At 41.2% G+C, this 16,722-nt stretch overlaps 1 protein-coding gene across 2 annotated transcripts in view; it reads left to right on the top strand.

Annotated features, from left to right (window-relative positions):
• ncam1a (neural cell adhesion molecule 1a) overlaps positions 1-16,722 on the top strand; it is a 442,425-nt gene that overhangs the window by 415,996 nt on the left and 9,707 nt on the right. Inside the window, exons 16-17 of one of the 2 annotated variants that reach the window (XM_084073294.1) lie at positions 13,463-13,670; positions 14,401-14,517. In XM_084073294.1, coding sequence (XP_083929420.1) covers positions 13,463-13,670; positions 14,401-14,517 — 325 coding nt within the window. Of the gene's footprint in view, positions 1-13,462; positions 13,671-14,397; positions 14,518-16,722 lie in introns of both variants that reach the window. The other variant, XM_084073293.1, reaches the window with a different exon arrangement.

Raw genomic sequence — 16,722 nt, 5'->3', positions numbered from 1 at the left:
TGGTTAATGACAGTCCTGTTAAAAACCAAAAAAAGAGGACCTATCGGTCCATATCATATAACATATAATATGTGATATGTATGTGTTGTGTAGTTGTCAGCGTGCTCTGTGAGTCTGAGCAAGTGATGCGAAATTGGATTCCGTCCTGAAAAGAACAAATCATTCAGTGTGGTTGATTTAGTATTCCAGAAGACTGTCTGGCGAGGCAGCATTTGAAAGGCAACAAACTCAAAGAGTCCAGTGCATAGTCTAATGGGGTTCAGCTGCATGTTGTCTCTACAATAACAAGAAAGCAAATTGAAACAATTTGAAACAAATTGTTCTCAGGCGACCCCCACCATTAGTCAGGAGACCAGCGTCTCAGGAGGAGTCTCTATAGGGCTGTCAGTCGATTAAGACGTTTATTTGCAATCAACAACATGATTGTCCATAGATTATACTTGATTAATCACACAATTTGTTGTACCTTTAAAGTGATATTTATAAAGCGTTTAGTACTCTTATCGTTATGGAAGTGGACAAATACTAAACTAAATATTTATTTATCATTGGAAATCAATCAACAGCCCAAAACGAATGAAAAAGATTGTCCAGAAATGCTCTGCAGTTGGCAAACAAACAAAATATGCTCAATTATAATGACGTGGCAAACTTGAACAGACAACAAAAGATGGGCAGATCAGCCTGCAAAAGATTGTTATTATTAACCCATTGAGACCTGAAGCCAATTCTACATGTCTTCTAAATCTCAACAGTATTCTTAAAAAATTATGTTTCATGCTCAACCTTTTTCATGTCAAGGACCCCCAAAATTATATGTATTTGGCCGCGGACCCCATCAAAATATTTGGTTCCAGGGACCCCCCAGAAGCAAAGATTTGAGTTAAAAATATTTTGCTTTAAATATATATATACAAAGATTTGCACACATTTTCACGATTTTTCAAAAATAGCAGATCTACAAGCTCGTAGCGCGGCACTCGGTGCCGCGCTATGAGCTTGTATATCTGCTATTTTTGAATAGCCCAAAGTGTAAAATAATGCTTTTTAGCTCAAATCAAAAAATGACACAGTTCCAGGTCTTAATGGGTTAATATGAGTAGTGTGTCTTAACTTTAGGCTTATAAAGTTTCTCACTGCTGGTAAAGAATATTGCTTAATGAAGTCCAACAGGTCAACTCCTGCCGTGTATCTTCCATACTGATCTCGAAGGCAGTGCAGTCGTTGGAATGCAGTGAAAGTGTTGCAATGAAAGTTATCTCACCAGACCCTCGTCCAATACAATGTTAAATTCTTTCGACATAACGTTGAAGCTAACTGTTTCCTAAAGTATGCGTCGGGCAAACAGTCATCATAACAGAACCTGCGTTAATGTGTCCAAAACAATACTTGTGTGTGGTTAAAACAATGCTGCATCAACACGTTATTATTGCGTTAACTTTGACAGCCCTAAAATTGACCAATCCAAATCTCCCCAGCTAAGGTTGTCATTGGAGGAGTACCAAGGCAAAACAAATAAGAAAGCTATTAACACCTGCAGTGTATGATAATAATCTGTGATCATCCATTCATTCATACAGTGTCATTGACTTGGCCTTTGTAACCAGCTTCTGCTTTTGGATGTGTGTTTTTTTTTTTTTGCATGGGCAAATCCCGCTGCTGTACCGAATGAGAGGAAACGCGCTCATTCTCATGGATGTGGTTTCATATCCAGGTTGATGTTTTTTTTTTTTACATGAGCGTTGCAACTGACAAGGAAACTGTGTTTGTTGAAATAATACTAAGAGAGGTCGGGCCCGTCTTCGGCCTAAAATGTGTCTTGTCGCTCCTAATTTACCCACACACCATGTCTTCCCCATCTCTGTGATCATCCTTTGCTTGTTGCGTGTCGTGGTGTCAGGGTTCGATTTGCTGGTGGGGGGGGGGCGGGGGGGTCCTCGGCTGACCCTCGGCTTCCGGTCAGACTGAATTAACCCATTAAGACCTGAGGCGATTCTTTAAAAAAATCTAAATCATAACAGTTTTTTGAAAAAAATATAAAAATATTTTTTCACGATTTTTCAAAAATAGCAGATCTACAAGCTAGCACCGAGTGCCGCGCTACGAGCTTGTAGATCTGCTATTTTTGAATATCCAAAGAAATTTAAAGTGACACAGTTGCGTTCCAGGTTTTAATGGGTTAAATGCCCAGACCCAAATTTCCTTTGGGTCTGATATATTCATGTTTGATAATATCACAATTTAACAATTGAATACAAAATGTACACTATGTTAACCACACTAACTGGTGTCCCTGCTTTGGGGAAAATGTGTCAAAATTGATTAAAAAATAAATACATAATTATGAAATAGCTTAAACAGCTGATCCATTTTCAGTATTTGTCGTACAAAGAAGTATATAGGGAAAACAAATGGTACCCCCCTCTGTGTTTGTTCAAACAAATCGAACCCTGCACGGCGTCATCTGCTGTGCTACTAACATGCTATGAGTTTGTTTGTTTTTTATACTTCAACCCCTCTCTAATTTCCTTTTTATTCCTAAATTCAGTCTTTATTAACGTATTAGACTTGTGTTTCAGTATTTATGACCTATTTTTCTATCTCTCTCTCTCTTTTCCCCCCTATTTCTCTCCCACACTTCCCCTCTCTCTCTCTCCTCTTGTTTCCACTTTATACCGTGTTCATGTGTGATCTTGGGCACTTGTGGACCATGGCCATTTTCATACGCACAAATTTTCATTATTGTCACTTGGTTTATTTTCTTAATTTTTTGTTGAATTGTTTGTTTTGTTGTTGTTTTTTTGTCAACACACACATAAAAAACACAACCTTGGGTGCGTATATTTGTTTCCATATGGACTTTTTGTATGTTCCTCTAACTGCAGCCACCCTGGGCTGCTCGTCCCTCGTGTACAGTGTGGTGTCTCTTATGTTGTCCCTGCTGACTGTGTTCTGGCTCTCATAACCTGGGTCTTGCTCAAGAGAAGAGGGTGCCTGGATTACAGTAGCTGCCTGACCCCCATTGAAATCCATGGGCCAGAACCCCCTTTCTTTTCTAATGCCTTCTGACTCTTGTGCAGCCACACACAAGGAAAGAAATACAAATAAAGTAAAAAAAAAAAAAAAAAAATACGAGGAAGCCAAGACATCAGTTTCATTCTAAAAGCGTAATTTTTACACCGTCGCACGGCAGTGCCGCTCGCCGAAAAGAACCGGTCCGCGAGGTAACGGCGCGTTCACGTCGATACACGTCGCTACCTCGCAGGTCGGTTCTTATCGGCGAGCGACATGGCCGTACGATGGAGTATGAATTAGGCTTATAACAGGGTGCTCAGTACTTGCTTCATTCTGAATTCTCGGATGTTGCTTTTCCCCCCCCCCTATTTTGTTTTCATCTGTATTCATGTTTTAATATGAACGGATTCAAAGAAGGCAATGTTTTGTCAATGTTACACAACGAATTTTGAACGCTATGTGGGGATATCGTGGAGAAAGGCATTTCATTTGAGATAATGTAACACATTTGCAATGCTCTAATATGAGGTATACTGTACAGACGTGGGGTTTGTGAAAACCATCAGATGTCTGATGTATTTGTCTGCAATGGCTAATTTCAACTTTTGTTTCAATTAGGAATACCAATTATGAAATAATAACGCATAACATGCTTATCAGCCTGAACATTGCATGACAACTGATATATGGGTGAATAAGCCATGTAGTTGTTATGAAACTCGTCAGGCATTTTTGAATGAGTTATTAACCACCCAGTAAAATCCGGAGTGTTAATTTAATGCTGAAAGGGTAAAAGAAATTGAAACCCAGGTTTCAATTAAAGGTCATATTGATTCAAAAGAAAATAACACATCCACAGAGCTTTTAAAAAGGTGTGGATTAAAAGTATTGCTTTTTTACCACTAAAAAGATTATTATCATAATATTTTCGGGTCCAAAAGTATTGTTTTGTTTTTACCCCCTGTAAGCTGACGGCCACCATTATCCATGTGGCCGGGTAAGGTACTTTGTTGTTCTAAAAGAGAGGCGTGTGGAGGCAGCCATCGTGTTACAAGTGTTACAAACTACATGGCTTGCCGTCTTAGAGATGTGAAAAGGGGGGAAATAGCTAACCTTCTGCAACAGAGGTGCTGTAAGTGTGACATTTAAGTGGCTGAATGCTGTTTACCGCACCTATAAACACTCTGGATTTAACTGTGCAGGTTTGAAGTAAAGTGGTCGTAGAGAGACGAGAGTGCCTACTGTAATGCTCTGTTTTTTGGATACAAGCTTGAATTCAGTAGTTCTGCTGTACAACACCACGAAAGGCATCACTGTATCTGTTCTGTGAGTCCATTTTGATTTTTCGTGAGACCAGATGAGAGTATTACTTTTTTCAAAACATCTCAATTCTTTCCATGCTTCCTCCCCCTCGCTGTCATTAAAGCTAATTATCAAAGGAAGTATAGTTATCTGTGACTGCCTTGTCCGTTTTAAAAAGCCGGATTTATACTTTGTTACGCTGTCGGTGTCACATGCCATAAATACACGTTATCATAAACACAGTGTTGAGCTTGTAGATCTGCCATTTTTGGCACAGGACACCATTGTATAACGAAGTACAAATTAGGCGATAAGGGAGACGATTGTTAAAAAGAAAAAAACAAACATTATAATAATAATAATAAAACAAATCATGTTTTGTGAGAAAGTGTACATAATCTTTTCAAGACTTTATTCAGAAGATTCTAGATATAAGCAGTTATTTCAATGGTTTATGATCTCTTTTTACCTGATAGCAGAATGTTGCTAAGAGTTAATGCTACTGTTGTTAAACACAAAAAAAAAAAAGAGGCGCTCATTTTCATTAATGTGAAATTATTTTATTCCTTGACACATTTTTGTAAGTACATATCTGTGTATTTCCATGATGTAACCATTGTAGTCTATAAACAAATAGTGTTTTGTTTTTTTGTTTTTTTTTGTTTTTCTTGATGAAAAAATTGCTTTGAAAGCTTTAGCAACTTAACATTCTAGAATGTGTGTGACCGTGCTATTCTATTGACTCCCCGTGGCTGAAAATGTTGAGTTGGTTTTAGCCCCGTTGTTATTTTGTCTGGAGCTTTAACAAAAATGTTTTGTTTTTTAATGCATTCGCCCACACATGGAACTGTAAAAACCCAGGTGTGGACAATTTGGAAGCCTGGCTACACTGATTAGAAAAAGAAAAAAAAACGGAAAAGAGATGTAAATGCCATTCGTTTAAATTTCAGAATAGCATTTCTGTGATGAGACATTTTTTTTGCTGCCCCCATTTTTAAATTGACTTGGATGGTAATAAAGTGAGTGCGCCTGGAGTTTGGCTCCTGGGTCCGCATGTGCCAATCCCATTGTTTGCTTCTTCCTTTTGTATAGGGATTCGGCGTTTTTTCCACTGCATGTTACCAGCTCGCCCCAACTCACCTTATTTTTTTGGGGGTTTTCCTTTGGGAAAAAGTACATCTGGTACATCTGGTACTTTTCTTCTATCACCTTTTGTCGAGGTTACAAGTGAGCTGAGGTGATACAGTACAGTACAGTACGTCACCAAAAGGTGACATAAAACGCTGCAGCCGACTGATATAGCCTAATTTATGATCTGTCGCGCGACGGTGTCGCGTGCTGAGAACGGACGAGAATAGCAGACCTTCAAGCTCACTCAAAGTGTCACGGATGCGACATGTTGTGAGCTTTGTTCTGTAGGTCGGCTATTCTCAGCGCGAGACACCATCGGCGAGAGACACCGCCTGGCCTGGCTCGAGTCATGTCAAACAGTGCTAAACCTTTTTGACCAGCTCTTTCTGGCCAGAGAAACTGGACCTTAGTCATTGGACTGAGGACATTTTTATTAATTTCACCTCAATTTAGTTCTCCTGCTTTAAGTCAACCTAGTTTTCTCACATAATTTAGATAATAGTAGGTCAGGCATCACTGAGTTATTGCTAAACATGTTGTGATTTCTAACGAACCTCGATACCCATTGTATGTAGAGAACAACTTTGCATTTTGGCTTCACTGAACTTTTGGGGGCTAACTGCAGCTGCTGACTGCAGACCTTCTGTTGCCTCCCTTACAAACTGACATCCTCTCTCCTCTTAAAGGCCAGGCAGGCAATGCTTAATGCTTACAGAATGTTTTCAGTTGCAACACATGTACCTGCATGATGAGTTTGCAAAGACCTTAATCGATATACAGGATAGGGGCCGCGAGGATGGATCAATTAAGACACAGCCAGTTTACACATTGCATCACAATGACTTCCCACAAAACTTCAATCCTGCGTAATCTATCTCAGTGGTTCTGAAACGTCTTCATGTGAAGGACCCCCAGGATAACATGTGTTTGGCCGCGGACCTCATTGCAAAATTTGTGTTATGTTTCAAAAATATCCAAAATGTTGGAGATTTTGAGCAGATCAACAAGTTCACAGTGGCATCGCGATGCGTTGTGAGCTTGTAGATTGGCTATTTTCAAATAGCCCATGCTTATATATTTTTTTTAAATCTGGGGACTCCTTGGAACCCCCTCAAGGACCCCTGGGGGTCCCCTGACCCCACTTTGAGAACCCCCTGATCTACCGGTTCAGAACCACACCACGGCACCAGGGGGGGGTGGGTGCGCGTGGACCCCTCCTGTAGGGCCTCTACTAAGTGACACAGGCTTCGGGTTATTTGAGTGCCACTCAGGGACGTGCACAGATAGACTCTAGGTGGTGCTAGAGCACCTGCCCTTTGCCCTCTTGACCAGAAGTGCCCTTTTGAAAAAAAGAAAAAAAAAACGTTTTTTTTTTTTTCAGTTTACAGCAGGGGTCTTCAACAGGGGGTCCGGGTCCTCAGAGTTACTACTCTGAGAGCTACAGGGGGTCCGCCAATTCTTTATGTGATATGATTTTTCTTTTTACCATAACCACTCGAAACCTAGCATCCCTTTTCTGCGGAGAACTTTAGCCAAAAATAGCCGATGTAGATCTGCTATTTTTGGCAAAGAGGTATAGGTGTAGAGGGAAAAAAGAGCAGACCAAGAAAAAGTATAATTTACTTGAGCACCTGCCCCTCAAAATGTCTGTGCACGCCACTGGTGCCACTGTAGATCTGAGTGCAGGAAAGCATCAACATTATGATCGTGGCACCAGTCCAAAAGCCGCCATTACAGTATATGCCAAATGCCAATACTATTGTGCTAGCATATCATGCGCCGGCAATATATGAATCATGTTCCAATTCCATTCTGTCACCGCGGTGAGTCTGTGACAATTTAATCAATTAGATTCAAATTGAATGTATCAAAAGGCTTTATACAGATAAGTTCTATCTCAGCCGTGTGTCCGTTGGGGATTCATTGACAGGGTGTGCCTGTGCACCGCTTAATGTATACTGTTTGTTATCAGGCGGGGCTGTTGGGAAATTTGCAGCAAATACCTGACAAGCCAGTAAAAGAACTATTCAATACTCTGTGCTGCTGACACACGGGTCTGTGTTCCCGTCGTCGTCCCCCCCCCCCTGCGTTTTCCTGAGAGTGCTCAGTGCGACAGGCCCTTCAGCATTAACCCTTTAAGACCGGGAAACGCATCTGTGTCATTTTAAGATTTCTTTGGCTCTATAAAAATAGCAGATATACAAGCTTGTAGATCTGCTATTTATCTTTTTAATCGTGAAAATGTGTGCAAATCTTTAGTTTGAATATATATGTACTTTTTTAAAGCGAAGATGTTTTTAACTCAAATCTTTGCTTCTGGGGATTTTACAAATGTCTTCTAAATCCTAACATTTTTTTTTTTTTTTTTTTTTACTTATGTTGCTATATTTTCAATGATTTTCAAACTTTTTTCATGTCAAGGACCCCCAAAATAATATGTATTTGTCCGCGGACCCCCTCCCATCTAAAAAATATTTTGTTCCAGGGACCCCCTAGAAGCAAAGACTTGAGTTAAAAAATGATTTGCACAAATTTTCAAGATTTTTCTAAAAAAATAGCAGATCTACAAGCTCATAGCGCGGCACTCGGTGCCGCGCTATGAGCTTGTGTATCTGCTATTTTTGAATAGCCAAAGAAATCTTGGCAAAATGACACACATGCGTTCCCTTCCGGGCCTTAAAGGTTTAAAAAACGTAGCAAATGATTTATCGCACCTGTTAAAATGCAAATGAAGCGATAGGCGAAGGGGGGGATAAAAACAAGTGTTGCCTGCTACACCTCTCTACTTAATCCAACAGGTATATATATATATATATATATATATATATATACAGTGGTGGCATGCTCGTGCTATTTTTAGACATGGCGGGGCCCTTAGTTTGATTGAGAGTTTTGCCCGGAACTGGTAAACTCAGCCGTTCTAAAAATGTTGAAGGCAATGTTGAAAGATGTTCTATAACTGGCTGCATTCCTCTGCTATTTCCTTTTTGGGTAAATTTAGACTGTCTGATATGTTTTGATATTTATGTTTGAGAATGTCACAATTTAACACTTGGGGTGCCAGAGGTTTATTAAAAAAATGTACGTTGAGTGCCTGGATTTTTAACCATTTTTTAACCTTTTTTCAAGTAGTCACAAAATATTTTCAGTGATCACCGTCCTCACGGTGATCCCCTCATTACACACATAGAGGTCTCGTACAATCGGGGAGAAACAATTAAAAACATTCGGTAATCCGTTCCATAGTTGCAGCCAGTTGAAAAAAGTCAAAAATACATTGTAAAAAAAAAAAGTACACAGGAGCAGAGATACAGGCTTCTGAAGTCGTAAGTTAACCAGGAAGTGGATTCAAGTCTAAATCTTCGAAAAATGATATCTCCTGTTGCTATGAAGGAAAAAAAATCTTTTTGAATTTTTGATTTTTTTTGTTTTTCATTTTTTCCCCCAAAAAACGTATATATACGGTTTTGGCACTCCATGGTTGTATTTCCAAAACCGTTTACAGTATATACGGTTTTGGCACCCAATGTGTTAACAATTAAATCATTTTACAATCTATATAAAAGAGAATTTTTTTTACGGTATATCATCTCTTTTCAGGATTCAAATGAAAAAAAAAAACTGCAAAAGTAACAGATCTACAAGCTCAAAATGTGTTCGCTTTGCGCCGTGTGTCGAGCTTGCAGATCTGCTACTTTTGATGCTTTTGTGCGACGCTGTAGTATGATGAAGTAGGGCGTTAATTTACGGGGAAAAAAACACAATAATTTAAAATATGGAGATAAGAGGTTTCTGCCTGACAGCAACGAATTTATCAGCAATCTCAAACCTGGATTGCCAGTGCTGGCATGTTCAGTAACAAAAGGCGTAGCCCCCAGCGGCTCTGCCTGTTCTTACTGAACAGAGCGACATTATGGAGAAAGTACCAGCATCATGACGTTGAATTGGGAGTAGAGAACGATCCGGAAAATTGGTTTAATTTCATTTAATGAACCGGAGGCACAGCCCAAAAAAATATTTTCCAAAAAATGACAAATCCACTGCACGGTTTGCTGTTCTCTCCTGCCAGGGAAATAATATCAGCGCTATTACACAGAATGTGAGCAATCATGGCCCCTCAGGCATGAGGCATCTTAGTCAGCAAGTTGGAAAAAGAAAAGCTTTGGTTTGAGAAACAGACCAGTGGTTCTGAACGTTTTCTTTTTGTTTGTTTGTTTGAGCTTTTTTGAGCTCTGGACCACTTGCACTATCCTCAAGGACCACCCCATGCGCCACGTTAAACCATTTAGTATATAAGAAGGCATAACACAAGTCATTTATATTTTATTTTAGTAGTTTTATTAATATTTGACATTAATGATCTTAAAGCCGGATTTATACTTAGATGCTCGCCTGTGTATATTGCCTGTAAATATCTGATCTACGAGCTCAGACCGTGTCGCAGCGTGGCGTGTTTTGAGCTTGAAGATCTGCTATTTTTGTCGTGACACTGCACACAACAAAATATATCAAGCCCTTAAAAGTAATCAAGCTGTTTCCCCCCCACACTACACCTATTTGTTCAAAACTGTTTTTAATTTATATTTTTAAACATATTTTTCAATACATTTAAGAAAGTATATATATATATATATTTAAACATTTTACTCCCACCACCTGCAATTACACCATAGACCACTAGTGGTCCGTGGACCAATGGTTGAGAAACAGAGAAATATCACGTCAAACGCTAAAATGATGTACATGTTGTGTTTGTCTGAAAATAACTAACAATATCTCATAATAACAACTCTGATCCAATAACAACAAGCACTCAAACATTGTCTGTTGTGTAATATTGATGCAACGCATGGTAATTAATTGTGTGATTTGTTGCAATGCCTGATGAGTGGTTATTAATCGTGTGAACCACACATGCAATGTGTGGTTAATAATTGTTAGAATATTTTTGCAATGTGCGGTTATTAATTGTGTTTTTTTCAATGTGCGGTTATTAATTGTGTTTTTTGCAATGTGCGGTTAGTAGTTGTGTTTTTTTTGCAATGTGTGGCTATTAATTGTGTTATTTGATGCGATGTGTAATCATTAATTGTGTGCTTTGATTCAATGCCAATGTGTGTTTATTAATTGTGTGGTCAGTGTGATTCTGTCCTCTAATGATGTGTGTGTTTGCTTCGTATTAACATTGTCTGGGCCCATGCTCAGCCACTGTGGTGGATCAGTAAGCGTTGTACTTATTTGTGCTTGATTCATTGCAGAACATAAATTATGGTTCCTGGTAAGTAGCTTGTGTTTTTGTCAACTTCAAAGTGAAAATCCAGTCTGAAACAGAATTTGTGTATATTAGAACGCCTAGACCGTTCAATAATGCCACAGTTACTTACATGAATGAGAAACGGCTTGAATTTCCAATTCCATATTCTGGGATTGTCACCAATGAGACAAGGTGCTTTGCCACTGACAAGGAATTGGAGACTCACACATTCTAGACTCGACACGTAATTAATTCAATGTTTCATCGCTGTCGGGCAGAAACCTCTCATCTCCATATTTTTACTTTTTGTGTTTTTCCGTAAACTAGCGCCCTACTTGATCACACTGCGGCATCACACAAAAGCATCAAAAGTAGCAGATCCACAAGCTCGAAACGCGTTGCCAGGCGACTCGGTTTGAGCTTGTAGATCTGCTACATTTGCCGTTTTTGAATTTGAATCCTGAAAAGTAACAGTTTTGGACATATGAGGATTCCACCCGACGGAGACGATTTGTTATTTCAATGACGTGCTGACAGTTGCAAAGCCGATTATGCACAGTCATATCCCTGTTAAAACAATGTGTGTCTAGAAGATTGGTTTCCCGTACACTTTCAGCGTTGACACTGATATGTCTTGGCACTTGATAATGATGACGCTGACATCATCAAGGAAGCTTTAAGCCCGATTTATACTTGGTTTGCGCGTTGAAAATAGCAGATCTACAAGCTTTGAGCACACTTATAGGCTCTGCTATTTTCGGCGCACGCCAACTAAGTATAAATCGGATCTGTTAACAACGTTTTGACAGCAAATTGTTCTCGTTCACAAAAATAGACTGAGCTGCTCAACGACGTCAGAACGTGTGAATTCATGTTTCGGAGTGGATTTTCCCCCATAAAACGCCACAGTACTGCATTTGCAGCTGATATGATTTGCTGCTGAAATGAAATGCCCCTACATGTCGCGTGCAGCGATGGAAATGATGGCAATGATGTCGCAAGCCCATGGCTAGTATTTTTCATCCAGGTCTTACGCAAACGTATTGTCCTCACAGTACAAGTCCTTACTTAAATTGCAGTCTTATTGTTTGGTTCTTTGACCAAAATCCTTAGGCTCCGTCCTGTCTGCATTCTGAATGTGCATTGATTTGTGTGAAATGTTTGACAGATAATAACATGCATTTTGCATTCTGTCCGTGAGATGAAATGATACATTTGATGGCTACATGACTCATGATAGTTTATAGATAAATGCCATGACTAACTGACCATTCAATTCTTGACAGCTTGACAGCTTTTTAATAACACATTTTATACCGTAAAACATCTGAAGAGAAAAAGCCGTCTGAAGAGAAAAGTCCTAAAGATGGACGAAGGCAGTAAAACTTTGGTAACACTTTTTGTGAGACGTTCATAAGGGAAAAGGGCTGTTTTTATTGTTAGCTTTAAGTATTAGCTTTAGCCGTGGTAGTGCAGATTCCCCAGATTCTAGTCTTTGGTATGAACATTATAACTACGGTACTCAACGGTAAACTATGGTAAATTATCAAAATTCTAAACCACGAGCCTCTGCTTCAACAACAGCAGAAGGACACGGGTCATTTCAAAGTTAAAGATGCACTTTAGGATCATAAATGAGGATGGGAGTCTGCAAGATTTCTACCAGCTGTGATTTCGTGAAAGGCTCATGACATGATTTGTTGCAAATAATAATATTGTGCAAACAGCAGTGCAACCTTCATTATACAGAGTTAGATTTCTGTGTTACCTGAATACAAAATGTGTTTGTTTGTTGCATGTTGCTGCATAATGTTCTCTTCGAAAGTCATTTAAATACACTTCAGAAACATTTGGCAATTTATGAAGGTAAAGTTATTGACAGCGATTGCTTTCTCTGTTAACAGTTAACCACTTAAACCCTGTTGTACTTCATTGTATGATCGATGGTGTCACACAGTGAAAATAACTAATAAATAAGCATTGATCTGCTATTTTCACAATTTTTGAATGGTGACAGTTTTTTAACATTCTTTCCTGTTTAACACCATGCCCAATAGGGAAGCCAGGGTGAAAGTGGTCAAGTGTTTTCAGTCAAGACATGCCATGAGCCTGCCCTGTATATACATGCTATATGTACCCCCCCCCCCTTACAAAGAAAGTGTTACCATTATGTTTTCCTACAGTAGATTGTTGTGCATGATCCTACAACCTCGTTATTGTGCCTAATATAGTTCCCAAGATGACTGATTCATGCAATTTGACTGCATATATTGATTTAGATGTGTGTGTCTGTTCCGTTCATTCGTGCAACTAATGCATCTGTGTGCAAGGTGCAGTAGAAGGGCCTCAAGTGTGTGAAATGGAAGATGTCAAGACTAAACGTTAAGCCACCGTTGAAATAAGTAACGGCTGAAATAAGCATCATCCTCGGTGATTCCTGTTCATAGCATAGTATGCCGTGAATTCATTTGAAATTCCCTTTGAACGCCGCAAAACACACTTGAGCCTATGAGGGTCGAACAACCGAGGTAGCATAATAACAGCTTGAATCAGCATCCGTTCCGTGTCTCGCCCTCTTCCTAACTTCCTCTTTGACATCTTTCTTTCTTTTTTTTCTCATCATCTGTCTATTTTTCCCTCTCCGTCTTCCATGTCCGATCCCCTCCTTTCTCCTGTTTGCTTCCCCCTCCCTTGTTCTTTGCCTCGTCGCCCTCTTTTTCTCGCTTCTTCTTCTTCTTCTCCTCTGTCCTTGGCGCGCAGACGCGGCGAGCGGCGGCTCAGGCCTGAGCACCGGCGCCATCGTGGGCATCCTCATCGTGGTCTTCCTCCTGTTGCTGGTGGGCGTGGACGTCACCTGCTACTTCCTCAACAAGTGCGGCCTCCTCATGTGCATCGCCGTCAACTTCTGCGGCAAAGCCGGCCCGGGCGCCAAGGGCAAGGACGTGGAGGAGGGCAAGGCGGCTTTCACGTGAGTTAGCGTTAGTTACAGCGTAGGAAGGCTTTGGTGTGTGTGGCCCTGTGTTGTCCTCATTTTTCTGTGTGTAAAGTTACAACACTAAATAAACAGCAAATGCATTATTAATAAGAATGTTTTTTTGCTATTCTGAAAACAGAATCTATAGATGGATCTAAGGGATCTAAGGGAACATTATGTCATTTCTAAGATATTGTACAGCTCAGTTTTTCTGAAACTGAGCTAAAGGAACATACTGGCATCAATGATCTTTTCACAGCTTTGGCCATAATAATAAATAAACTAGTACCATGTTATCATTTGCAATGGTCAAATGTCAAGTGTACCGTGAGTCAGTTGTCTAAACATTCTACAGTCTAAACCCATTAAAACCGGGAAAGCTTCTGTCATTTCAGACTTAGAAAAAAATATATATTTTTTTACTTAAAAACTTAAAAAAAAACATTAAAAAACTTAACTTAAAAAAAAACATATTTTTTTTAAGTGAGCTTCCATCACTGTGATGACCACACCGCCCACTTCACACTGGGTGTGATTTTTTTCTACTCAATAAACTAAACAACAACAAAAAAAACTCAGATTCTATGAATGTTCAAATGTGTACATGCGTGAGGGATGCATCATTTAATCAAAGCGGGTACATGTTTATTAGGACTCTGCTCTCAGCTACTCTCTCTCTCCTAGCCTCCTAACCTGCTTATCTCGTGTTGGCTTCTCCCAGCAGTAAGGACGAGTCCAAGGAGCCTATCGTGGAGGTCAGGACAGAGGAGGAACACACCCCCAGCCAGGAGGGAGGCGCACCCACTGAGCCCAATGAGACGACTCCTTTGACAGAGCCAGAGTAAGTAAACCCCCACGCTGCTGCACCAGCAGCGGACCACGTACAGTACAGTAACCTCTCCCAAACTAGAGCTATAGTCTGGACCCCCATCTCTGCAATGCATGATGTGCAGTGTATTGGTATGTAAAGTGTGCGACGGTGGTGTTTGTTTTTAGCCCCCTCGAATCCATACCAATCTTTTAGTGCTGCGTCCCAAATGCTGGTGTTAGAGTGACGATTTGGAAATAGAATTCTAAACAAGCGTGGCCAGGAAAACAGATCAGAATGTGTCGTTTTGGGGCAGTCTTCCAAAGATATTGAGAATAGCACGTGACCGTGATCAAGACATGCTGAAACCTCGCCTCGTAACATAATAAGATACGCCACTTACGCAATTCTGCTCACTGCACTCTATAGCGTTCTAGTAAGAGGACACAAACTCTGGCGTTTGGGACACAGCCGCAATCCTTTAAATGAACTAAAGGCCTCTCTTTTAGCACCCAGGTTGATTCGTAGTCATACAGTGTAACGTGCCAGCCGCGTGCGTATATCACTAACTTCCACAAACTGGCTTAAACGTGTCTTTTAAAGTCACTACAGTGACATAATGATGTTTAATCAAGTTCCGGCTAATGCCTAAAACCTCTTAACACCTACAGTACCAATGTTTTGTTTTTCCTTTTTCAACCCATTAAGACCTGGAAGGCATCTGTGTCACTTTAGATTAGAAAATAGCAGATATACAAGCTCGTAGCGCGGCACCGAGTGCCGCGCTATGAGCTTGTAGATCTGCTATTGGGGGGGAAATTCATTTTTTTTCAAAGAACTTAGGATTTAGAAAACAGTTTTAAGAATCACCTCAGGTCTTAATGGGTTAAATCCTTTTTGCATGTGTACACTTCACTCCAACAAAGACTTTGGTTCTTCTTAACATTTTTTCTTCGGTTCTGTAGGTTTTTTTACTTTGTCACTGACTGCACACTGACAGCACTCACTCTGTGTTTATATGCCTTGGGCTTCACTCCCCCCTCTCTGCCCCTCTATTTCTCTCTGTCCGTCCCTTTTCTTTCTTCTCCCTCACTTTCCTTATGCTTTCCCTGGACCTTTCTCTCCTCTGTGTCTCTATTCTTTTACCCCCCCCCCCCACCTCCCCCCACCTCCCTCACCTAACAGGCCAGCGGGTCCTCCCGACACCACCTCCCCGGTGTTGAACCTGCTCCCCTCCACGGCCACTAACTCGGTCTCTGAGAGCTTTAGCACGGCGCAGAGCAGCCCGGCTAGCGAGAGCACGGCGCTGACCGCCAGCGCGGCCTCGCCCACCACCCACCACCACGCTCCTCCTCCTCAGGCCTCAGAGACAGCGGCCGGCCCCCACGAGACCTCCTCCTCCCCCCAAACTTGCCCCGCCCCCAGTGCGCCCAAAGCTGCAGCTAACGCCGCAGTGGGGCCCCTGGTTGACCTGAGCGAGACCCCTAAAGCCGCCGCCCCCTTGTCCTCCGATACCGCACCCCCCTCCGCCTCAGACCCAATCACAAGCCCCGGCAGCAGCCATGAGAGTACTAAGGACTTACAAATAGACGACCCCGCGGCCCAGGACGCTGTCGTTCCCCCGGGCAAAGACGCCGCCACAGCAGCTCAAGACGAGTATGAACACTCATATCGCCCGCCACTTCAAAACCTGTGTGTTCCACTCTGGTGGCATTCCAATCGCCACCGCTATTTGCATGTACCGCTTTGGAAGGATATGCCATGAATAGGCTCTATGCAGAGCCGCCATTTTAGGAGAGAAATTGGGCCTCTTTACTTCCTTCACAGGTGTTACCGAAGATACTAATGAAGGCTCTGTTTCATTCATGGTCAAACAGAGTCAGGGTGCTGATGTTGTGCATGTTGGCTCACTGGAAACACTCTGTTACACCAGTGGGTCTCTAACAGTGTGGTCCAGGGACCCTCATTGTTCGTTGAGGGGGGTTCTAAATCCTTGGTTCTCAAAGTGGGGTCCGGGGACCCCCAGGGGTACTTGAGGGGGTTCCAGGGGGTCCCCAGCTAAATGATGGATAGGAACCAAATGGACCCTTATGGGTCTGTAACTCTGAAAGCGTACAAATGAAACCAAATGGACCCTAACGGGTCCATTTGGTTCCATTTGTACACTCTCAGAGTTAAATTAACATTGATTTTACAATATAAATTGGGGTCCCAGAGATAGAGATGCCATTAAATGGG

This window comes from Gymnoscopelus microlampas (genome assembly GCF_963454915.1).
Source record: "Gymnoscopelus microlampas genome assembly, chromosome: 12".
NCBI lineage: Eukaryota > Metazoa > Chordata > Actinopteri > Myctophiformes > Myctophidae > Gymnoscopelus > Gymnoscopelus microlampas.
Note: the sequence above shows the minus strand (reverse complement) of the source record. Positions and strands in the feature narration are given on the sequence as shown.